Source organism: Musca domestica, unplaced genomic scaffold, assembly GCF_030504385.1.
Source record: "Musca domestica strain aabys unplaced genomic scaffold, Musca_domestica.polishedcontigs.V.1.1 47, whole genome shotgun sequence".
NCBI classification, from domain to species: Eukaryota; Metazoa; Arthropoda; class Insecta; order Diptera; family Muscidae; genus Musca; species Musca domestica.
The window spans coordinates 425,416-451,642 of NW_026712338.1; the positions used below are offsets into that span (position 1 = coordinate 425,416).

General features: G+C 33.7%; 1 protein-coding gene across 1 annotated transcript in view; it reads left to right on the top strand.

Moving 5' to 3' along the window:
* The window catches only part of LOC101892220 (LIM domain-containing protein A), a 32,318-nt gene extending 20,959 nt beyond the window's left edge, over positions 1-11,359 (top strand). The window contains exons 4-11 of the mRNA XM_059127733.1: positions 2,567-2,722; positions 3,792-4,350; positions 4,423-4,536; positions 4,650-4,868; positions 4,939-5,208; positions 5,269-6,410; positions 10,475-10,682; positions 10,755-11,359. Of these exons, the coding sequence (XP_058983716.1) occupies positions 2,567-2,722; positions 3,792-4,350; positions 4,423-4,536; positions 4,650-4,868; positions 4,939-5,208; positions 5,269-6,410; positions 10,475-10,682; positions 10,755-10,804 (2,718 nt within the window). The 3' untranslated portion in view covers positions 10,805-11,359. The remainder of the gene's footprint in view (positions 1-2,566; positions 2,723-3,791; positions 4,351-4,422; positions 4,537-4,649; positions 4,869-4,938; positions 5,209-5,268; positions 6,411-10,474; positions 10,683-10,754) is intronic.
* The last annotated feature ends 14,868 nt before the right edge of the window (positions 11,360-26,227 follow it).

A 26,227-nucleotide genomic window follows, 5' to 3' on the forward strand; every position in this document is an offset into this window, starting at 1 on the left:
GTGGTGAAATCGGTTCTCAGTTTTTAACCTGTGAATTAAGTTTTAATATCCCTTCTCGTAATACCCGAAATTACCTACCACTAAAACTATCTTTGGCTAAGTCGAATTATGAATCACATAATCCTATGATGTCTTTATGTGATATCCATAACAAGTTATATAATAAGATATCATTGACCGAACCCTTGCATGTTATGAAATGTACTACTTTACATCTTTAGAAATAAATCAAGTAGTTGCCAGACACTCTATTCTATTATTATTTATAAGTTGTATGTGTGGTTTTTATTTTATAATTTGTTCAACCGGCTGATATCTAACTGTAGCTGGTTTCCCTAGCCTATTAAACCTCCATAGTTCGGACTATGGGGCGTACGCGCTCCCTACGTAATTATGAGGTGGCCCCCTCGATCGGCAGCGGCGGGTGTGAGTGGCGTTGGGATCGATCGAAAAAAAAATTAGCTAAAATCAGCAAAACTCCGAATATAGGGAGGTACCATTATATTGCGACTATACGAAGACGTGGACCTACACAGACAATTTTCTATCATAGGCTGTAGTATCTATTAAGAACTTCAAACACCACATTTGAAACGATTCCGTTCAATAATGCCGCTAAAATCATCAAAATATCGAATATCGGGGGGAGGTACCGTTATATGACAATTTTCAATTTTCTCTCATAGGCTGTAGTACTCATTTCGAACTTCAAATACCAATTTTGAAACAATTCCAGTGAATAATGTCGCTAAAATCGTCAAAGTACCGAATATCGGGCGGTACTGTTATATGGAGGCTATATGAAGACATGTGAACTTGTCCAGACAATTTTCTGTCATAGCCTGTACCATCCATTTCAAACTTCAAATACAAAATTTGAAACAATTCCGGTGAATAATATCGCTAAAATCTTCTAAGTACCGAATATCGGAAGGTACCGTTATATGGGGCTATGCGGACATAATATACATTTGAGTAAAATATTATCAACATACTTCATTTCGTTCGGAAGCTTGAGCAATTTCCACAGACGGTCATAAATCGACATAGAATTTTATGCTGATCAAGAATATATATACTTTGTGAGGTCTAAAATGTATATTTCGTGGTGTTACAAACGGAATGACAAACTTAATATACCCTCCATACTATGGTGGAGGGTATAAAAAGAAGAAGCAGAGAATGTTGGCTGTCATTGGTTATGCTTCTTCTTAATGGTAGAAAGTTAAAGCTGGTAGACAAAGTGTTGACAATGTTTTAGTAGACAAAAGGCGACACATAACCCCAGCCTGATTTTGCCGCCTATGTGACCAAGATTTTTTAGGGTGAAATAATTGCACAAAAGATTTAAAAAAAGTTCACGATATTTTGGGCAAGAAAGACTGTGAATAACATCAAAGGCTCGTTTTTGAAAAAAAAAAAACATTTTTTCAATTTTTTGGCGTATGTTTGGTGTTATACTTTTCACCACAAGTATTTCAAATTCGTAATTTGGAGCTAACAATGGGTACTAATTCCTTCCTGATATTTGAAATTTTTAACAAGTTTTTACGGGGTAAACGGATTGACACACAGTTATATGGCTATTTAAAATTTTATTTCTCTGTTACAGGATAATGCAGGCAAATCATTAAAAGAATCATGAATTTCATTAATTTTGTCATAAATACCAAACTGTATTTGTAAAGATTTGTTCAGGGTCGTTTTAAATTGAAAACCCAGTTGTAATTAAAAATCAGTTTTACTTTTTTTCAAATTAATGGCAAATTATTTCGGAAAGTACTTTAAAAAATTATTTCCATCTTTGGTTAAGGAAACAAAATTCTTCACCTAACATTTATATACCAACACACAACTCAAACATATCTAATGTCGAACCTACCAACAACTGCAACACAACTGTTTGTTAATTGATGTATTAGCTAATTATTTTTTGGTTCCGTATAATATTTATCTGTGTAAATGTTTGTGTTTTTATTTTATTCCTTGTAAACGTTTTTATTCGGTGTCTATTTCTTTATTCGTTATGTGTCTAACTAAAAAACTACGTTACTTTAAATGTTGTAAACTTGGCCTGTGGTCTGAAATGTTCCAACCAAAAAAAAAAAAAGAAAATGAAAACTCGATGTGTGTGATTTTTTTCTCAATCTCCCACTTGCTCAACATTATGCTCTCTCTCTCTCTCAATTCGATTTTGCGAATCAAAGATGTTCCTTTAAAATCTCGATGTTGACAATAAAATAAAAATTACTGCAACCCCTTTACCAAACGATTGGATTATGAAATGCATTTGATTACTAACTTTCATACATATGTTTCTTTATACATATATATATACCTATATCTGTTTACATTTATCTGTGTGTCTATATATCTTTCTACGTACATGTTTCAAATACTACTTGTCTATTTATTATCGTACCCTTTCTGCCATATCGTATTGTATTCTAGTGATTTTCCTCATTATTTCTTTAATTGGTGTTTTTTTGTAATTTCTCTTTGGCTAACCAATGGGTTTTAATGAAAATATTTGTTGTTTTTGTTTTTTTCTCTTGATCGATCCCAGGATGAGTTTCATCCGTTCATTGAAGCCCTGTTGCCGTATGTCAAATCATTTTCGTATTCATGGTTCAATTTGCAAGCAGCGAAGCGAAAATACTACAAAAAGCATGAGAAACGTATGTCCCTGGAGGAGGAGAGACACTGCAAGGATGAGTTACAGGTGAGTGGAATGCATGGCACTAATTAATTTAAGTGAATAGTTTCTATCTATTTTTTATTTTATTTTCAATTCTGAGAGACTGAGTAATCCTCGGCGGCTTCTATATATATATATATAAAAACTGAGGAATTTTTCCTATGAAACAAATCAATTCTCAACAACATAGGGAAAACTTCATCCCCAATCATTTTAATAAGCTCCGCCAAAGTATGGAGGGTATATTAAGTTTGTCATTGCGTTTGTCACACCTCGAAATATACATTTTAGACCCCACAAAATACACATATTCTTGATCAGCATAAAATTCCGTCCGTCTATCCGTCTATGGAAATAACTCTAGCTTCCGAACGAAATGAAGTGGGTTGATAAAATTTTATCCAAATGTGTATTAGGTCCACGTCTTCGTATAGCCCCCATATAATAAAACCTCCTTTTTTCCAGTATTTTGGTGATTAGAACGACATTATTCACCGGAAATGTTTCAAATTTGGTATTTGAAGTTCGTAATGGGTACTACAGCCTAAGACAGAAAACGAGCCATGTATATCCACGTCTTCGTATAGCCCCCATATAGCGGTACCTACCATTATTCGATATTTGTACCTACCGTTATTCGATATTTTTATGATTTTAGCGACATTATTTACCGGAATTCTTTCAAATTTAGTATTTGAAGTTCGTAATGGGTACTACAGCCTATGAGAGATAATTGTGAGTGCAGGTCCACATTTTATAACCCCAATGATACCTCCCTATATTGGGCATTTTGTAGATTTTAGCTACATTATAAACAGAATTTTGTTTTCAAGTTTTTTGAAAATTGCCAAATTCGTTACCAAATGGTGGAGAGTATTCAAAGTTCGGCCCGAACTTACAGCTTTTTTCTATAGGAAAAACTTCCTCCTCGTTGAATTTTTTCTTTAGGAAAACCCTTATAGTCAATGATTTTTTTATCGAATAAATTTTTTTTTATAGAATAGAATAAAGATAAAAATATTTTCATTTTTCATTTTAAAATTCAAAATTTCATTTAATTAATTAATTTTTCCCCTCTTCGCCTTGATTGCAGAACGAAAAAGCCGAAGTCAAACAGAAATGGGCTTCCCGTTTGCTGGGCAAACTACGCAAAGACATAACCCAAGAATGTCGCGAAGATTTCGTGCAATCCATAACGGGCAAACGCAAATCGATATGTGTCCTGTCCAATCCCGATCAGAAGGGCAAAATGCGACGCATTGACTGTTTGCGTCAGGCGGACAAGGTATGGCGTTTGGATCTGGTTATGGTCATTCTGTTCAAGGCCATACCGTTGGAGAGTACCGACGGCGAACGCTTGGAAAAGAGTCCCGAATGTATACACCCGGCATTGTGCGTGAATCCGTATCACATTAACGTCTCGGTGAGGGAATTGGATTTGTATTTGGCCAATTTCATCAATACCCATGATCCGCTGAGCAGTCCATCGCCCACATCGCCGCCACCGGGTACCCCCTCAACGCCATCGTTGATGCTGTACAGCAATGATGCCAACAGCACCAATAACAATAATACCAACAGCAATAACAACAACAACAACAGCAATGCCCCTGACAATAAGAAACGCCTTGAAGATGAGCGCAAGAACAAAGGTATGTATCGGCAGGATGAAGAGGATCATGTGAAGTTTTCTTGTATCAAGGACACTAACAATTCAGATGTAGACAACACACCATTTGCAGGCTACAGCCACAATCCCTACAATGGTGTTGTGTGCAATGATATAATTTTGGCCACGGGTGTATTCTCTTCCAAGGAACTTTGGAAGCTCTCAAAAGGTAATTGCTTGTTCTTCCTTCTTTGTTTGGGAAATGCTAGTCTAATTTGCTATTCACACTGACGTCCAGAGAGATTGATTTAAATTAAGAGCGTGAAAATTCTTTCGTTGTAGCTTCCATTTTGGAAGAAACCACCAACGATCTCATCCAGGCTAGTTCAATTAAATTGGAGCATCCGGCGGCCGCCTATGAGTGCAACACATATCAGATGTCGGCCTCAGCTGCCCCCCTGGGATCGGTAGTGGGTGGGGTGAACAGTGCTGGCATGGTGACCTCGGCCGATGGTCGTTCGTCGGTCAGTGCTTCCATGGTACTGCCCTCGGGTTATAGCAGTAAGTGGTGTCAGGGTAAAGTTCAGTGGACACTTTCCATATTCATATATTTTGTTCCGCCCTGCTTTAGTTGACTTTGTGGATCCACGCAGCAGCATGCATCTTTCGAATTCTTCCCTCCTAAGGGCCTCCTCGGCAGCCACCTGTAAGAGTGATCCGAACGGTTCGCCCCAAGACGGAAGCAGTTTCTCTGTGATATTAAGGCAAAATGAAGACAATGGCAGTAATGGTGGGGCGGGAACTTCCTCAGCCACCAATGCCGAAGATCCAGCTTTACAAAGATACACCCCAACAAGCAATCGGGTTTTGTTGAGCATGGGCCAGATGCGACCGGGAGAAGGTAGGAAATGGCTCTTCGATGACTTTGTATTGTAATAATAAACCTCTTTTCATCTCTCAGTTCTCATGCAGCACAATGTCAGCTCATCCTTGGTGCCAAATTCGGTTAGCCCGGCTCTGTACTATCCCCAGCAAAATAGTCCCGGCTCAAATCCCAATGAATCGGCCGAAGAAGCTCATCATGCTGCCCAGCAACAGCAGCAGCAACAACAACAACACCACCATCATCATCATCAACAGCAGCAGCAACACCATCAGCACCACCACCAGCATCAACTGCATCAGGCCTCAGCGACGCCCAAATATGCCACAGAATTGGTACAGCACGGCCAGGATATGTCGGAATTTGTGGCCTATGTGTGCCAGGACACTGGGGGTATACATCCAGCCAATGCTGGAGATCCATCCGATCTACATGTGCATCACCATCAAACGTCTTCCCATTTTCAATTGCAGCACGCTGCTGCCGCCGCTGCCGTGGGTCGTGGTCCCAAAATATCGGCCGTATCGGCTGCCGCAGCTGCAGCTCACTACCAGCAGTACAGCACCATGTTGCCGCCACCACCTCTGCCGCCCATGGCCCGACCGGTAGCCATCATACGTTCTACGGGGGACTTGACAATGGTGGCATCGCCACCAACTTCAACCGCCATATCACCACCACCGCTGACGAGTGTATCCTCGGCTGGTGATTCGCCGCGTCATCATTCGCACAGTCATCAGAGTTTGCAGCATCATCCACATCACCACCATCATCATCATCACCATGGTCATGGTCAGCAGCAGCAGCAACAGCAACATCATCAACAGCAGCAGCAACAACACACAACCATTGATCACACCTCGAGCAGTGGTCTCACTTCAATGTCTTCTAAACTTACCAACACAACCGCCTCCACGAGTTCCGCCCAAGACACAACGGCTTCCAACACCACCATAACTGTGGGTAGCGCCACCACCAATAATTCTTCCGATCTGGTGGTTGCCTCGACAGCATCCGCCTCGCCGCCTCCAGCACCCACACAATCACCGCACCCCCATCACATCATTGATGTGGCACGATGTAAAACCTCGCCCACATCGTCGGCATCAGCTGTGGCGGTGTCAACGCCCACATCAGCTCTGACACGCATCTCGGCCCAGCCATATCCGAACACCAATGGTCGTGAATACTTTAATCATTTCCATACGCAAACAACGCCGGTAAGTGGAGTATCGCGAATGACTTTTATTTGTCTGGGTAAATTTGGGCAGACACTGTCGCATGGTTGGGTGCGATGGGACCCTGGGTCCGGTCCCCCTAACGAAGTGGTTAATTTTCTGATATTTGTTGTACAGTTTACAATGAAAAGTTATTTTTTTTTTGCACTCCCAAAAAGGTACCAAAGAGTATTTTTGTGAATGTGGGAGTGGAGAGAATAGGATGAGGCAGAATTTAACCTTTTGCTAAATGTATTACATTTTGTCTTTATTCAAATTCGTACAATGAGGGTACGGAACATACCATAGCGGAGATTTTGTTTAACATAATATGCATCTATCGGACACTGTCTAAAGAGGGTCTATATTGGGGGAATGGCAACCCATACATATGCAATGGCTCCTGCACACACACTCCACAAATTTGAGAGTACGCCTGCACTCCCCATGGTCATCGTGTGTAAATCATTGCCAAACTTAATGCAAATGTATTGAGTACTACAGTCTATGACAAAAAACCAGTAAAGAAAGTCTTAAAGTCGGGCGGGGCCGACTTTATGATACCCTACACCACTTTGCTAATTTAGTAGAGCTCATACACATACACAATCATATACGCGATGATTATAATTATAATTTAAAGTTCAAAGGACTAAATATGCCGAAGCATTTGTATTTTTTAAATTCGGACTTGTATTGCCCATTTGGTGCACACTTAATTAGAAATCGGATAAAAATATATATGGGAGCTATATCCAAATCGGAACCGTTCTCGATAAAATTTGGCAAAGATATTTCTGAGCTGTATTTTATATATTTCCCTGAATATCGTTGTTACGGAGTGCATATTACGGCTGTGGGTAACAAATATGACGAATCGGATAAACAGTATATATGGAAGCTATAGCTATATCTGAACCGATCTTCACCAAATTTGACATACTAACTTCTAGACTCAATTCCGTCGTATGTGCCAAATTCCATCCCAATGGGGCAAATATTAGACGTTTGGTGCACAATCAAAGGTAAATCGGACGAAGTTATATATGGGAGCTATATCCAAATCTGAACCGATCTTGATAAAATTTAGCAAATGTATTTCTGAGATGTTTTTGATATATTGTTGTTACAGGGTGCATATTACGGCTGCGGAGGAAAAAATAGCAAATCGGATGAACAATATATATGGGAGCTATAGCTATATCTGAACCGATTTCGATCAAATTTGGCATACTTATTTTCAGGTCCAATCTGATCGTACTTGCAAAATTCCATACTATTCGAATTGATATTACACGTTTGGTGCACAATAAAAGGCAAATCGGACGAAGATATATATGGGAGCTATATCTAAATTTTGACCGATTATCTCCAATTTCAGAAGGGTTCGTCCTTGGGCCAAACAAATGACTTGTGCAAAATTTCATGTGGATGGGGCAATAAATGCGAACTGTACTTTGTTTACAAAAATACATGGACAGACGGACAGACGGATGGACGGACAGACGGACGGTCGGACATGCATAAATCTACTCAGAATGTGATTCTATGCAGATCATCAAAAGGAACTATGGATCTATCTCGTTTCCTTTTGCCTGTTACAAACAAATGTACAAAGACATAATACCCTGACCACCTTGTGGTGTAGGGTATAATTATTTATGCAGGAGTCTTCGTATAGCCACCAGGACATATTTTACCGAAAAATCAAGATAAAAGTTCGCAATGGGTACTACAGCCTTTGAAAATTGTACAATTTTGTCCCGGCCGAACTTAGCTTAGCTTTTTAACTCGTTGCTCTCTACGTTTTCTCATGAGCGGCTCGCACCTGAGCCCTCGTATATATTCCGTCTAACCTCAATACTAGTAATTACTAGAATTTCGAAATGTTGCAAAGATATTGGGATAAGATTGAAAATTGTTCATGCAGGTACATGTCTTCGCAAAGTTCGTAATGTATAATACAACCTATAGCAAAAAATTGCGTATGGAGGTCCACGGTTTTCATTTAAACCGTATTTTGAGTTTTTATACCCTCCACCAAAGTATATATATTCTGGATCAACGTAAAATTCTAAGACTATCTCGCGATGTCCGTCTGTCTGTCTGTTGTAATCACGCTATCTTTCGAACGAATTGAGATAGAAGGCTAAAACTTTGCATCCATGCTTAGTTTATCAGTAGGCATATTAAGTTCGTAAATGGGCCATGTTGGTCCACGTTTTCGTATAGCCCCATATAACGGTACCTCCCGATATTCGGAATTTTCATGATTTTAGCGACAGTATTTACCGTAATTATTTCAAATTTCTTATTCAAAGTTCGTAATAGGTATTACAACCTATGACAAACCTTTTTTATATGCAGATCCACATCTTTGTTGAGCCCCCATAAACGGTATCTCCCGATATTCGGTATTTTGATGATTTCAGGGTGCTACAGCCTAACACAAAAAAATTGTATGTAATTTCACGTTTTCGTATATCCCCTATATAGCGGGTTCCATTGAAGTGGAAGTTTTCTGATTTTTTTTTTTTTTTTTTTTTTGTAAATTGTTCAATTTCCTTTCAAATTGTGGAGACTTAGCTTCATTATACCCTACACCACAAGGTGGTCAGGGAATTATGTCTTTGTGCATTTGTTTGTAACAGGCAAAGGAAGCGAGATAGACCCATAGTTCCTTTTGATGATCTGCATAAAATCACATTCTGAGTCGATTTATGCATGTCCGTCCGTCTGTCCACGTATTTTCGTAAAGAAAGTACAGTTCGCATTTATTGCCCTATCCAGATGAAATTTTGCACAAATCATTTGTTTGGCCCAAGGACGAATCCTATTGAAATTGGAGATAATCGGTAAAAATTTAGATATAGCTCCCATACATTTCTTCGTCCGATTTGCCTTTTATTGTGCACCAAACGTGTAATATCAGCCCGAATAGTATGGAATTTTGCACAAACAACCAAATTAGGCCTGAAAATAAGTATGCCAAATTTGATCGAAATCGGTTCAGATATAGATATAGCTCCCATATATATTGTTCATCCGATTTGTTATTCTTGTCCTTCGCAGCCGTAATATGTACTCTGCATCAACAATATTTGGGCAAATATATCAAATGCAGCTCAAATCGGTTCAGATTCGGATATAGCTCCCATATATAACTTCGTCCGACTTACCTTTTATTGAGCACCAAACGTCTAATATTTGTCAAAATGGGATGGAATTAGGCACATACGACCGAATTGAGTGTAGAAGGTAGTATGCCAAATTTGGTGAATATCGGTTCAGATATAGCTATAGCTCTCATATATATTGTTCATCCGATTTCTAGTAATATGCACTCCGTAACAACGATATTCAGGGAAATATATGAAATACAGCTCAGAAATACCTTTGCTAAATTTTATCGAGATCGGTTCAGATTTAGATGTAGCTCCAATATATATCTTTATCTGATTTCAAATTAATTTTGCACCAAATGGCCCTTACAAGCCCGAATTTAAAATATACAAATGCTTCGGCATATTTAGTCCTTTGAACTGTAAATAATAATTATAATCATAGCGTGTAGGATTGAATTCTCCCATAAAAACTTTTAATTGTTACGTGGAGCTCTACTAAATTAGCAAAGTGGTGTAGGGTATCAAAAAGTCGGCCCCGCCCGACTTTAGGACGTTCTTTACTGGTTATACGTGGCTTCATAAAAAGTCATAATGTAATAAAATCAAGATGAACGATTTTTGGTACTTAAGTGTACCAAATACTGTTCCATCGGTAGAGAGTAAACGAACAGTGCTAATTCTTTTAATTGCAGTTTGTATTTATGTCAAGCAAAAAGGGGTTTTCGGGTTTATGAATACTATAAGAGTACTAGAGTTGTTTTTGAAGTTATAACGAATTTAGGGTATGAAAGGTATTAGTTCATCAGAATAAAGTAAAAAATAAGTAATTTTTGAATGTCGACTTTATGAGTGCTGAAAAGGATGCTGAGAAGACCCTAAATTATTTTTTCCTCTCCTTAATATATTTTTCTTCTTCTTCTTCTTCTTCGGATTTTGTTACAGCTCTTGGGTTATACAACCATGTCTGGAGTTATCAGTCCAACCAATCTTAGCCTGTACTCATCAACAACAGGCGTTTCATCACATCGCACAACACCGAGATCACGTTGGAATACATCGTTCCTGTCTATGGAGGATGATTTCAATATGATGTCCCACACACTGACAAGCACAAATCCGGAGGCAACACCGGTTATTCTAATGGAAGACTGTGAGTAATGCTCCCTTCATTCTCTGATTTTTTTTCTCAAATTTCTCCCGTTTTGTTTTTTTTAAACAACAGCTGGTCGTTATAGCGATGAATATGTAACGAGTCGCGACTACGTTACATGATTATAAATGCAACAAACGTTTTATATGCCCTACTAGAACTGCAATCAACAGACAAAAACAACAACAACAACAACAAAACAATAATACTAACAACAAAAGAGAAACTGTAAGAAAAATAAAATACTAAATTATATTATAATAATTATAAGTTAAATTAGACTATTTATTATTACTATTACTATTATGATAAATTATTTAGTTTTTATAAAAGGAAAATATTTTTTTAGAAACCAGTTAAACGATAACTGTTCGTTAAAGATGAAAAAGAAATATAAATGAAAAAGAAAAACATGTTCAAATGTTTAAAAACATAATAAATATAAAACTTAAAAAAGAAGGAAGAGCATAACAACACAAAAGCCCAGGTAAAAAGTAAACTAGACAAAGGAGAAAGTAGGGAAAGTTCAAAAAAAAATAAGTGAATTAAAAATTCAAAAATTTAAATTTGCAATTGGGAATTCTTAGAGAATCCTCTTCGCAGAAGTTGTGAGGCTCTAGCATTTGTTGTTATCAGCAATGTCCGATGTCCAAAGTGAAATTTCATGATAACTAATGGTGGGATAAACAGTGCTACTTGAAAAAAGCTCTTTTAAATGATGAGTGAGAATTCTGGCAATAATTATTATTATCATATTCAAATGAATGACATTTATAATATTTTTTTTTTTTTGGAATAGATCACAGAAAATTAAATTTTGCTAATTAAACTTAGAAAAAAATATATCACAAAATGCTTTTTGGGGTTCCTCTAAATCAGTCCTGGTCATTTGTTATGAATCATCCAAAGAGATAAATTCGAAATTTGTTTACATTTGCCATAAAAATTTCTACAGCAATTCTGTATTTTCTTGAAAACATTTTCATAAGGGAGCAGAAAAAATATTAAGGATAAGGATATGTTTTAATATTAAAATTAATAATTTCCAATTTGTTTTTAAAATTTCGGGCGTTTCACTTCAAATTTTAAGTCAATAATTTATAATTTTCATACGCGCACTGTGGTACTTGAAAAAAAGACAATTTTAAATTACAAAAAATTCTGAGTAATATATTTACTTGATCATTAAAAATTTTGAATTTTCTAGTTATATATTAAATTAAACAACTACAAACACATTGCCAACAATTTTCTTGGGAGTTCATGCAAATCAGTCCTGGTCAGACTGTTTTGTTATGAATTATTCAAAGAGTTTAATTGACAATTAAATAATTTTTCTATTTTTCTTTTTATTTTCAAAATTCAATCATCAAAAATGTAATGGGAAATTATTGATAATACAGGGTGAGATAAAAGACTGCACAAAGTCAAACGACATAATTTTGACATTTTTTTTTTAATTTTATTGAATGAAAGCAAAAAATGTTGGAAATAGCATCAAATTTTAGAATAAGCTTAGATTTGTTCGAATTGGCCACCCTTTGGCTCGAATTATGGCCTTCAAACGGCCAATGAAACCGTCACACGCTGGTCGAATGTTGCTCTGCGGTATTTTGGACCATTCCCGGCTACACACACAATAGTCCAACGGATTGGTATCCGGAGATTTTGGTGGCCATTGTGCGCTGGAAATGAAGCGAGGAACCTCATTTTCTAACCATTCTTGGATGGAATGTGCTGAGTCCTGTTGGAATGTCCATGGTCTACGGCCAAAATGTTTATTACACCCTCCAGAATATTTTCGAGATAATATTCGGCCGACCGTGACGATTAATACGAGCGACCATCGGCTGTTATGGCGGCTCACTTCATCACCATGGCCGGCGCTTGAGTTCTGGTGAACATTTTCAGCTGACCACTTTTGGCCAAGCGTAGCAACTCGTTAGCTCTTTTGAGAATATTTTCTTTACCTTGCGATGTAATTTCAATGGCTTTACCTCGATCTCATTTTTCAATATTTGCCGAATGGAATATTGCGATATGTTCAGCTCACGAGCCATTTTTCTGCCACTGCTCGGGTTTCGATCAAGTCAAACCATTTCTGCTGATGTTGCTGTTTCCTTCCGTCCACTTCACGGTAACGTCATAATAATGATGAGCTGTCACTAATAATAATTTGACTAAGAAATGACAGCAGTCTGAAATTGGTTGCAGTTTTTTCATCTCACTCTGTATATGTTTTTATGTAAAAAGGAATGCCGAAAATAAAAGATTATTTATTATATTTGTAAAATCTGCAACACGTCATAAAAATATTTTTTAGATATGAAAATAGATTTTATTTAAAAAAATTACAAGGTCGAGTTCGTCAGAAAGGGGTTGCCATATCAAATTTATCAAATGAGTTCACCTTTATTGTTCTGTCATGAGGATACCTTTCAAGGGACATTTGTTTTATATTCTTAATATTTCTCAGTTTTCTGTTTAAATACCTTTGATTTCACTCCATTACAAGTATGTTAATTACAGTCAATAGACTAACTTTTCTCTTGCCGTCGAAACTTAAGTGCTACGAAAATTTTCCAAAGAGCTATTGGACAAACTCCTGCTTTAGTCAAAAATTGATAATAGTCATACGCACTGTGGTACTTGGAAGCAGAACAATTTTTAATGATAATAAATTATTCGTAATAATTTTTTTAAGTTAAATATTTCAATGAAGGTAATTTATTACACTCTATAAATTGAACATAAAAACTATAAATTTTGTAAATTAAACACACAGATAATTGTTCAAGCTAGAGGTGGCGTTAGAAAAATATGTTAGATGTCAACAAAATTTCCTTTGGTGTTCATCCAAATCAGTCCTGGTCAGATTGGTTTGTTATGAATATTAGAATGAAGTTGAATGACGCTTAAAATACCATTTCAATATTAATTTGTAACTTTAATCATTATTTTCTCTATATTGCTAATAAAAAAAACTTTCAAAGAATAATAGATCATTAAATTCTGGAGTTTTAAAATATTAAAAATCTGTTGTACTTCTTAACTTTTTTAAAATTTTCGTTGAAATTCCGTCATGTTCCACTTAAAAAGGTGCACAAACATACAACCACTTGTTTTATCTTACATTTGTCATCTAACCTGAGTCTCTACGACAATTTTTCAAAGAGATATTAAATAAAACCCCGTTTTACCCACTAATTAATATTATTCATACGCAATGTGGTACAAGAAATATGTTTTCAAAATACAACACATTTTTCCTTAATAATTTGAAAAAAAAAATACCTTATGTTTTATTTTTAAACATTTTAACCATTAGTCTCATCTTTCATTTGCCAACAAATCTAAGTCTCTACAACAATTTTCCAGAGGGCTATTGGTCATTTTAGCCAATAATTAATATTAGTTATACGCCACGTGGTTCAAGGGGTTTATTATTATAATACAACACAGGTTGTCAAATAATTTAAAATAAAATAATTTATACATTAAGTAACTACAGTTTTTATGTTGGATAGCTTATATCACTTCTCATTGAATTTCTGACATATAAAGTTTATACAAATAAGTCCTGGTCAGACTTTTTTGTAATGAATAATATATGAAATTTTAATGAAAGTTGAGATGCTTTGTGACTTTAATATTTATTTTTTCCATATTATAATAAAAAAAAAACAATTATCAACAACAGTAGGTACTACAATTCTGGGGATTTAAAAAATAAAAATTTAATATTCATCAATTTATTTTTCTATTATTTTTTTCTGAAAAAATTCCTCATGATTTGCTTGAAAAGAAATAGGAATATTATAAACACTAGTCTTATCTTTTATTTGCCATCAAAATCAAGTTTCTATGGCAATTTCTTAAAGAACTATTTTATAAAAAGTCATTATACCCAATAATTAATATTAGTTATACGCCATATGGTCCAAGAAATTTATTTTTTTAATACAACGCAAGTTCTCAGATAATATGAATTTAAATAATAATGTTTACATGCAATCTATAAAGTTCTTCTACATTAAAATTGGAGAATTAGCGTTACATTACATATGTCAGCACTCATCATATTCCCAAAATAAGTTGTTCATCCAAATCAGTCCTGGTCAGATTTTTTTGTAATGAATAATGAAATTAATGAAAGATGAGACACTTTTTCAACACATATTTGAAACTTTAATCTTTATTTTTTCCTATATTGCTATTAAAAACACAATTATCAAAGAATAATAGATTAAAAATTCTGGAAGTATAAAAAAATAAAAAATGTCCATTCTTTAATATCATTTTAATTTTTCTGTTAAATTTCCTCATGATTTGCTTGAAAAGAAGAAGAAACATTATAACCACTAGTCCAATCTTTTATTTGCCAAGAAAATCAAGTTTCTACGGCAATTTTCCAAGGAACTATCAAATAAAAAGTCATTGTACCCAATAATTAATATTAGTTATACGCCATGTAGTCCAGACCATTATTTTATAAATACAACACACCTTCTCAAATATTTAAATATTTGATAAATAACGTGTTTTATGAAACTACATTTAAAATTGAATTATTATTGTTAGATAGAGTATGTCAGCACTTATTAAATTCCAGATATAAATATTGTTCATCCAAATCAGTCCTGGTCAGACTTTTTTGTTATGAATTATAAAAAGGAAATTTTAATAAAAGTTGGGTTCCTTTTTAACACTAATTTGTAATTATTATTTCTACTTTCCAAATATTGCTATTAAAAAACAATTATCAAACAATGGCAGGTACTAAAATTCGGAGGGTATAAAAAATACAACATTTTGTTGCTCTTCATTTTTTTTTTTTAATTTTTCAGTACAATTAGCTCATGTTTTCCTTGAAAAGAAACATTACAACCACTAGTCTTATCTTTTTTATTTGCCAGGAAAATCTTCTCAAATATTTTGAATTTAAATAATTAAACATTTGATAAATAATATTTTTTATGTAACTACATTTAAAATTTGATTACTAGTGTTAGATAGAGTATGTCAGCACTGAAAAAATTCCTGACATAAATATTGTTCAGCCAAATCAGTCCTGGTCAGACTTTTTTGTAATGAATAATAGAAAGAAATCTAATGAAAGTTGAGATACTTTTTAAACCCTAATTTCTAACATTTATTCTTTATTTTTTCTCATATTGCTATTAAAAAAATAATTATCATAAAATTCTGGAGGTTTTATTTTTTTCTTCAATTTCATATTAATTTTTCGGTAAAATTCCCTCATGCTTTGTTTAAAAAAGTAGGGACATTGTAAACACTACTCCTATCTTTCATTTCATTCATCTAAACTAAGTCTCTACGGCAATTTTCCAAATAGTTATTGGATAAAAAGTTAATTTACCAATAATTAATGTTATTTATACGCCATATAGTCCCAAAAATGTATTTTTATAAATCAAAAAAACTTCTCAGATGATATGAATTTAAATAACATATGCATGCAATCAATAAACCTTATTTTTTACTAATATTCAAAATATTAGTGATAGATAGATTATGCCACTTTTCATAAAATTCCTAGAATACATAGTTTATCCAATTCAGTCCTGGTCAGACTTTTTTGTTATGAATTATAGAAAGAAATTTTACTGAAAGTTGGGATACTTTTTTCAACACTAGTTTGAAACTTTAATCTCTTTTTTCCCAATATTAGTATTGGAAAAAAATATTTTAAAACAATAACTGGTTTCTTGTGGCTTAAAAAAATATAAATTTGTTATTCTTTAATTTTATTTTGATTTTTCGGTAAAATTCCCTCATGATTTGTTTGAAAAAAGTTAAAAATATTATAACCACTATTCCTATCTTTGGTTTGCCATCCAAATCAAGTTTCGACGACAATTTACCAAAGAGTTATTGGATAAACAGTCGATTTACCCAATAATTAATAATAATTATACGCCATATAGTCCCACAAATTTATTAAAAAAATACAAGAAAACTTCTCAAATAATATGAATTTAAATAATATATACAGGCAATTAATAAAAATTTTTACTTGCTTACTAAAATTTAAAATTTTGGCGATATATAGATTATGTCAATTTTCATTAAATTCCTAGAGTATATAATTCATTCAAATCAGTCCTGGTCAGACTTTTTTGTTATGAATTATAGAAAGAAATTTAAATGAAAGCTGGGATACTTTTTCAACACTAGTTTGAAACTTTAATCTCTTATTTTTCCAATATTGTTATTGGAGAAAAACGATTATAAAACAATAGGTGGTTTTAAAATTTAGGTGGTTTAAAAAAATATAAAATTATTATTCTTCAATTTTATTTTAATTTTTCGGTAAATTTCCCTCATGATTTTTTTAAAAAAGGTAGGAACATTACAGCTACTATTCTTATCTTTGATTTGCCATCCAAATGAAGTTTCTACGACAATTTTCCAAGTAGTTTATAGATAAACAGTCGATTCACCCAATAATTAATATTAGTTATACGCCATATAGTCCCAGAAATTTATTTAAAAAATACAAGAAAACTTCTCAAGTAATTTGAATTTAAATAGTTAAATATGTGATTAATCGCGTCTTTTGTGTGTCTGAATTCAAAATTTGAGTGTTGGTGTTTGATAGAGTATGTCAGAACTCACTTAATTCCTGAAATAAGTATGGTTCATCCAAATCAGTCCTGGTCAGACTTTTTTGTTATAAATATTAAAAAAATTAATGAGGCTTTTTCAGCCATAATTTGTACCTTTGATTGAGATTTTTCTAGGGCTTCCAATTTACAAAATGATATTGCAAAAAGTCTGCTCTATCACTTCTCACTGAATTTTCCAAAAAAGTTCAAACAAATCATTCCTGGTCAGAATTATTTGCTATGAATTATGTAAGGATATCCAATGAGATTTGATATGCTTTTGCCATAAGTTTGAATGTGTATTTTCTCAAATTTCGGTCAAACAATAACAAATATTTGCTAGCAAAAAAAAAAAATTATAAAATCATGGTCAATGTCATTAAGTAGAAAACTTCGAATTTGTGTTGGACAAAGTTAACCTGGAACTCTGGGCAAAAGTCCAATGTCATCCATTAAGTTAATATTTACAAACTTTTTTCAATAACATTTTTTTAATTCACTTGATTTTTGGACTTTCCTCTTTACTTTTATAAACTGGTCACCCGTTTTCCTCCTTTCTCCTAACGAATAAAAGGCCTTTCTTTCGACATAAAGAGGCTTTAAATCGTTTTTTTTTTTTTAATAACATAAACTAAGGCTCAAATTGTAATAGAACAAAAAAAAATTAAAATTGACAACAACAACAAAATGTACAACATTTTTAAAGGAAAAAAAAAGAACCAAAAAAAATATTTAAATAAAAACGTTAAAGAAAACAGTAAAGTTTGAAAAACTAGAACTGCAATTTAAAAAATAAACAAAAAAAACAACTGCTAGACATTATACATTAAGTTATGCCCAAGAATATATATTTACCATAGAAGCAATATAGATTTACATATATAAAAAATTTATATACAACTAGAATTGATTAGATTTTATAACAGAATTAGCAAAACAAAAAACATTTTACTCCTGCGGCCATTTGAAAAGATAGAAACTTTAACTAAAAAAAACAACAACAAACGATATAATTTATATAAAATATATAATTATATATTGGTGCTTTATTATTGTAAACAAAAAAATAACTAGAATTTAAAATAACTATTAAAGCAGCAATACAACTTAAAAACAAACAATGCTCAGTTTTAGATTTAAAAAAGTTATGAAAATAAAAAAAAAAAACAGAAAAATGGTTCCTTTTAAGCTAAACGCAAAATGTAGTAAAACAAAAACTTAAAAAAGGAATAAAAATAAAATAAAAGCCTAAATCAAAAAAAATGCTTTTTTACATACATTTATGAACAACATATATTTACGGGAAAATTGAGAAAAATCCAAACAAAACTATAAAATGGTTACTAAACTGCAAGAAATTTGTACATTTGTTAACAACCACAACAAAATATTAGGAATCTTAGGACTACAAAAACTAATTTATAAACAAATATGAACTATTTAAACAACATTAGGTATAGAACACAAAAGCAACAATACATACATAACAATGAATACATATATACATAAATAATAAAATAAATAAAAAAAAACAAAAAAAAAACTTGAAAAAGGCAGAAATCCCTAAAAGATAGTAAACAGACAATAGTAGTTTTTAAAGCAACAAAACAACAACAACAAAACCAATTAGTTACTATTTATATATAAATATATACATACCTAATTACAAGAATAAAACAACAACAACATACATTAATAATAATAATAAAACCAATAACAAACAGACATATATAAATAAAAAATATATATTTATATTGAATATATACATACATACCTATCTATATATACAAGAACAGCAACAACAACAACAAGAACAAAATTACCATATAGAACTTATATGTATAACATAAATCAAGCAAGGCATGTAATTTTTACATGATTATATACATATACTACTATACATAAAATAAAATTAAAATAAAATAAAAATATTGATAATAACAACCAAATAACTTATACAAACACTTGGAGTGTTTCGAAATTGAACACAACTCCATCAAAAATTATGAAAGAATGAAAAAATCGTAGACATTTTTGAAAACAAATAGAAATAAACAACACAACTACAACTACAGGTTATTCAAAACAAGTTAACCCCATTTTTTATTATTTTTGAGTTTTTGTTTTAAGCACCAACTTTTCGGATTTCCAATACAAAGAAATTTGCATCGAAGAAAAACTGAGTTTTTGAGAGAGTAACTAACAAAAGTTTTTCTTTTAGAAATTTTTCAGACTCTGACATTCGAGTTATCCAATGGAAATTACATTACTATTGTTAAGTATAAACATAAACAATTACAGTACAGTGGAGGAGAGGAGAGGAGAGAAGAAATCAAAATTCAAAGAGAAACAAGTAAAAACTCAGTAAGTTCGACCGGGCCGAACTTTGAATACCCTCCACCATTTGGAACGAATTAGAAAATTTTCAAAAAAAAAAATAAAATCCATTAAAAATTCTTTTAAAATCTTTAAAATATCTAATATAGGAAGGTGCCGATATGGGGTATATACGATATTGTGGACCTATAAAGGCAAATCTATGTCTGCGTGTAAAGTACTCACAAGGAACTCCTTGTGTGGATTTTCAGATAATTCCATTGGAAAAGTGGCTAAAATCATCAAAATACGGGAATATAGGGGAGTACCGTTATATGGGGGATATACGATATTGTGGACCTATATAGACAATTCCGTTTCAGGGGTAAAGTGCTCACAAAGAACTCCGTGTGTGGGTTTTCAGACAATACGATTGGTAAATGTGGCTAAAATCATCAAAGTACCGAATATGGCGGGGTACCGTTATATGGGGGATATACGATATCGTGGACCTATATAGATAATTCTCTGCCGAGGTATAAAGTACCCACAAGGAACTACTTGTGTGGATTTTCAGACAATTCCATTGAAAAATGTGGCTAAAATCATCAAAATACCGAATACCGGGGGTACCGTTATATGGGGGCTATACGATATCGTGGACCGATATAGCCCATCTTCAAACTTGACCTGCCTGCAGACAAAAGAGAGATATGTGCAAAATTTTAGCTTTCTATCTCAATTCGTTCAGACTGTAGCGTGATTACAACAGACGGACAGACGGACGGATAGGGCTAAATCGTCTTAGAATTTTACGCTGATCAAGAATATATATATATAGTTGGGTCTAAAATGATTATTTCGATGAGATTGTCATTCCGTTTGTAACATCCCTAAATATTCGTCGTGGACCCCATAAAGTATATATATTCATAATCAGCATAAAATTCTAAGTCGATTTAACGATGTCCGTCTATCTGTTGAAAGCACGATACAGCTCACATAATTTGACGTAAAGCGTCAACATTTAGCAGAACAATTTATATTGTTTCTAGGAAGGTCGGTATTGAAAATGAGATATATCGGTCCACGTTTTAGTATAGTCCCCGTAAAAGGGCATCTCCCGATATTCGGTATTTTGACGATTTTTTCTACATTTTTTAACGGATTTGTCTGAAAATTGGTATTTGTAGGTCATAATGGGCCCTAGTTCGTGTGGTGAAACATTGTATGTATAGGTCCCAGCTTTGGTATAGCCCCCATATTATATTACCTCCCGATATTCGGTATTTTGGTGGTTTTTTCTACATTTTTTCACTGATTTGTCCGAAAATTGGTATATGTAGGTCATAATGGGTCCTAGTTCGTGTGGCGAAACATTGTATGCATAGATCCATGTTTTGCTATAGTCCCCATACAATGGTACCTCCCGATATTCGGTATTTTTATGATTTTTGACGCATTTTCCCACGGATTTTTCTGAAAATTGGTATTTGTAGGTCATAATGGGCCCTAATTCGTGTGGCGAAACATTGTGTGTATAGGTCCATGCTTTGGTATAGCACCCATATAATAGTACCTCCCGATATTCGGTATTTTGGTGGTTTTTTGTCACATTTTTTCACGGATTTGTCTGAAAATTGGTATTTTTAGGTCATAATGGGCCTTAGTTCGTGTGGCGAAACATTGTATGCTGTGGTATAGTCCCCATATAATGGTACCTTCAGATATTCGGTATTTTTATGATTTTTGGAACATTTTCCCATGGTTTTTGTCTAAAAATTGGTATTTGTTGGGCATAATTGGTTCTAGCTCCGGTGGCGAAACATTGCATATATAGATTCTATTTAATGGGATTATTGTCAAATCTCATGCCTAATGTCATTCTATGGCGTAATTTTAATGTCCCCCTTTAAGACCGGCTGATTACCAAATTAAATGTCAAAATGCATTATTGTTCGATTATGCACTCTCCACTTACCCAGTTGCATTCGACGCTTTTCGGGATAATATTTATGAACTTTGTTTATACCAAGTCAATTTTATATTAAATGACAAGGAACGACACCTAGATGTATTTTTCTAGACTTCCTTAAATATTTCGCTTTGTAGATGCTGATGAACATTATGTCCAATTCTACCGTCGCTAAAACTTCAACTAGTTGGCGTAAGTTTACGAAGACTGATATATCCCTACTAAGCTCTCGTTTATCAGATTCTATGTGATGCATCAAAGGATACATTGATTCATGTGTTTCTAGATTTTATGAACAGGTTATTTTCGCTCTAAGTAGCTTCGTACCAATGGTAAAATGATTGGTTGACCAATCTTGAAATTGCCGATTTTCCTCAGCCTACATTTACTTTTACTCATCGCTAAGTTGAATAATTGCCCCTGCATTATAGAAATTAAGACAAAGTCTTAAATGACGGCGTTCCAAATTATATCTTAAAATCTTGTGCTAGAAAAATATACTTACCTTTAGCAAAAATATTTAATTACTCCTTGAATATAGGTTATTTTCCAAGCTTCTGAAGATCGAGTTTGGTTATTCAACTTCATAAATCGGGCAATACGTTTCATACATAAATTAAAGGGCAGCACACAACGAATAGTACGAACTCTGTTATTTTCGACACACTGACTTTGTCCACTCAATCATGTGCTAAGTATTTGATCGTCATTGACACCCAACAACAACCCCCATTTTGATTCATATCTATCACTGTCAAAAGTTCGATCGTGGCATGATCGACTCGACCATTTGCATGGTGTTCTCCAAAAAAGCTGTATGTCGACGATGTCAGCAAACCATGTCATCGATATAATTGTGTGTCATTTGTGTACGTATGTTTTGTTTGTGTGTGTGTGTTACTCCGACGGTAGAGTAATTTGTGTGTGCGTTGTAAAGGGCTGCAAATGTTAAATATATCTCTATTTATGCCATGGAGAGAAAACGCTCGTCATGTTATGTCCTGTTTGATCAAACGCATAACAGTACGTGACATCCAACCAAATGCTCGATGTCTCGTCATGTCGGTCAGACTCAAACCCATCTTCATAACATGTAAGGACCAATAAAAAGGGATGTTGAATGGTGTGTCACACAAAAATGTTCTACCAAAAAATACCAACAATAATGAAACAATTCTCAATGAAAAAGACACACAAGTAATGAAGCAAATCGCAATTGCTACCTGTTTTTCCGACATATGAAAAAATAAATTTTTTGTAATAAAGTATTTCTTGGCGAATACTAACATAGTTCAGGTACTTCGAATTGGTCCACACAAAATTTGCACCATTCGTGGTTATTGACGAAACAATCCAAAATGTCAATTTTTATTAAAAAATAACAATGCCCTGGCAAATTTCCTAAATAAAAACACCGTTTGGTCTTTCCTATTTTGATTATAATTTCATACATTTTTGTCTCCGGTATTGAGGTTTAAATGAAAATTAGTGCTACTTTAATTCACGTAAAAAACACTATATACTTCCATTGTTTTATTCTGTGCATATTCTGTTATTGAGTCAGAGTCATATCTCTTCCCACATACTTTAGTTTTAAAAGAAAACTATATGTAGGTAGAAAATAGGCAAACAATATTTGCATATTATTTTATGACCAACAATGTATGACAAGCACCAATAAATTGAGATTGTCCAATATATTTTTATTTTTTTTATTCGTTTTATTCCTCATCTATTAATAATAAAAATCATTTTTATACCCTACACCACAAGGTGGTCAGGTTATTATGCCTTTGTGCATTTGTTTGTAACAGGCAAAAAGAAACGAGATAGACCCATGGTTTCTTTTGATGATCTGCATAGATTCACATTCTGAGTCGATGTATGCATATCCGTCCGTCTATCCGTCCGCCCGTCTGTTAACAAAATGCAGGTCGCATTTATTATCCGATTGCGATAAAATTTTCCAAACAACATTTGTTTGGCACAAGGACGAACCCTATTGAAATTGGAGATAATCGGTAAAAATTTAGATATACCTCCCATATATATCTTCGTCCGATTTGCCTTTTATTGTGCACCAAACGTGTAATATCTGCCCGAATAGTATGGAATTTTGCACATACATCCAAATTAGACCTGAAAATAAGTATGCCAAATTTTATCGAAATCGGTTCAGATATAGCTATAGTTCCCATATATATTGTTCATCCGATTTGTTATTTTTGTCCTCCGCAGCCGTAATATGCACTCTGTAACAACAATATTTGGGGAAATATATCAAACACAGCTCAGAAATATCTTTGCCAAATTTTATCGAGATCGGTTCAGATTTGGATATAGCTCCCATATATAACTTCGTCCGATTTACCTTTTATTGTGCACCAAACGTCTAATATTTGCCCAAATGAAATGGAATTTGGCACATACGACGGAATTGCGTCTAGAAGGTAGTATGCCAAACTTGGTGAAGATCGGTTCAGATATAGCTATAGCTCCCATATGTATTGTTCATCCGATTTGTTGTATTTGTTACCTACAGCCGTAATATGCACTCCGTAACAACGATATTCAGGGAAATATCAAATACACCTCAGAAATATCTTTGTCAAGTTTTATCGAGATCGGTTCAGATTTGGATATAGCTCCCATATATATCTGATTTCAAATTAATTTTGCACCAAATGTCAATACAAGTCCGAATTTAAAAGACACAAATGCTTCGGCATATTTAGTCCTTTGAACTTTAAATTATACTTATAATCATAGCGTGTAGGACTTTCTTTACTGATTCATAATTGATTTGGTACTCAATTGTATATTTATGCCGTGTTTGTTACTTCAATATTACAGCACACACACAAACACATCCTCACCGTCGAAAGTGACGCACACACACATTCTCAATTTAAGCACACGGTCACAAATGACACACAATTATGACCACGACATGGTTCGATGTCATTGTCGACATGCTGCATTTATGGAGAACACCATGCAAATATTCGAGTCAGCCATGCCACGATCGAACCTTAGGCAATGGCACACATGAATCAAAATGGCGGATGTTGTTGGTTGTCATTGCCTATCAAATGCATAGCACAGGATTGACTAGACAAAGTCGGTGGGTCGAAAAAAGCATAATTCATACAATTCGTTTTGTGCTGGCCTTTAGTGCGTTGTTATTGTGAAGCAATAAACATTTTGAAATATGTAAAATGAAGTACAAGTTTATATTTTTCTTGTAAACTTGCGTATTCTTGTAATTTTGGAGAGAGGTCTGACACTCACTGAAGGAAAAGTGCTGAAAATGTCAATGTTGTTGCCATCTTTATAAAATACTGATCATAAAACAATTGAAGTAGTTTTTTTCATTACTACTTTGTGAATCTTCTTATTTAACTGAATTAAAGTAGATTTCTTTTTAATTTGTACCAGAGGTATACGTTTCGTCAAATGCTCTGTTCCAGAACCTGAAGGAATCTACTAATTTTGCAATTTTGTTGATAATAGCTTGTACATTCCAGCAGTTCTGGAACAGAGCAAAAATGTATAGTATTCCGCAAAATTGTTAAATTAAAAATTAACTGGATTTGTTTATTAAGGAGATGTCAGAACATTATTATTTTTAACTGTTGGTTTCTCTCCTCATTATGTGAAGTACCGTTTTCATTGATAATTGTGTCATGTTGTCGCTATTTTTTGAAAGAACACATTTGTATGACACACTTTTCAACATTCCCATTTATTGGCCAATGCTAGGGTTGCCAGATTTTTTCTACCTCCATCGCCAAATCAAGCGTCAGAAATCGCCAAAATGAAAATTCTTCAGTTTACGTCCTATGCTGTAGCTTTTTTTACTTATTTCTTATTAATTGATTGAAAACAAAAATTTATTTACTCATGAAACAAAAAAGAAAATTCAAAGTTCAAAAGAGAATGACAAAAATTGCTGCGATTAAACGCAAATCAGGACTAAGTACAGAAATTGTTAAAATTATTTCTTTTCTGTTTCATATAAATTATTTGTGATGGTTCTTGAGTATGTGTACACAAAATAAAATAATTCATAATCGAGTAATTCATAATGAAGACAACCTTCTCGGACAACCTGAACTATGTTTGCGATAATTGATTGCCCCATTTGAAATTGAAATCAGGCATAGGCCAAATCAAAAATTAAGTTGCCACACGCAATGAAAAATCACCACCCTGATCAATGCATGTTATGACGACGACGATGGGTTTGAGTCTGATCAACATGACGAGAGCATCGAGCATTTGGTTGGATGTCATGTACTTTTGATCAAACAGGACATAACATGAGCGTTTTCTCTCCACGGCATAAACAGAGAAATATGTAGCATTAGCAGCCCTTTAACATAAATATAGACGTATTGCTGACTTAAGTGTCATTCCTAAATTCATTGAACTTTTATTTTATAACATATAAAAAGCAAAGCATTTTTTTTTCTTCTGAAAGTAGATTATCATTCAGGCTGGATTTCATCATACTTAGAGGGTTGTACCCATACAGTTCTTTTCAGTGATTCGTTTTCCAAAAATATTGTTGTTTCATCTGGTGTACCACAGGGTAGTCATTTGGGTCGTATACTTTTTGTTCT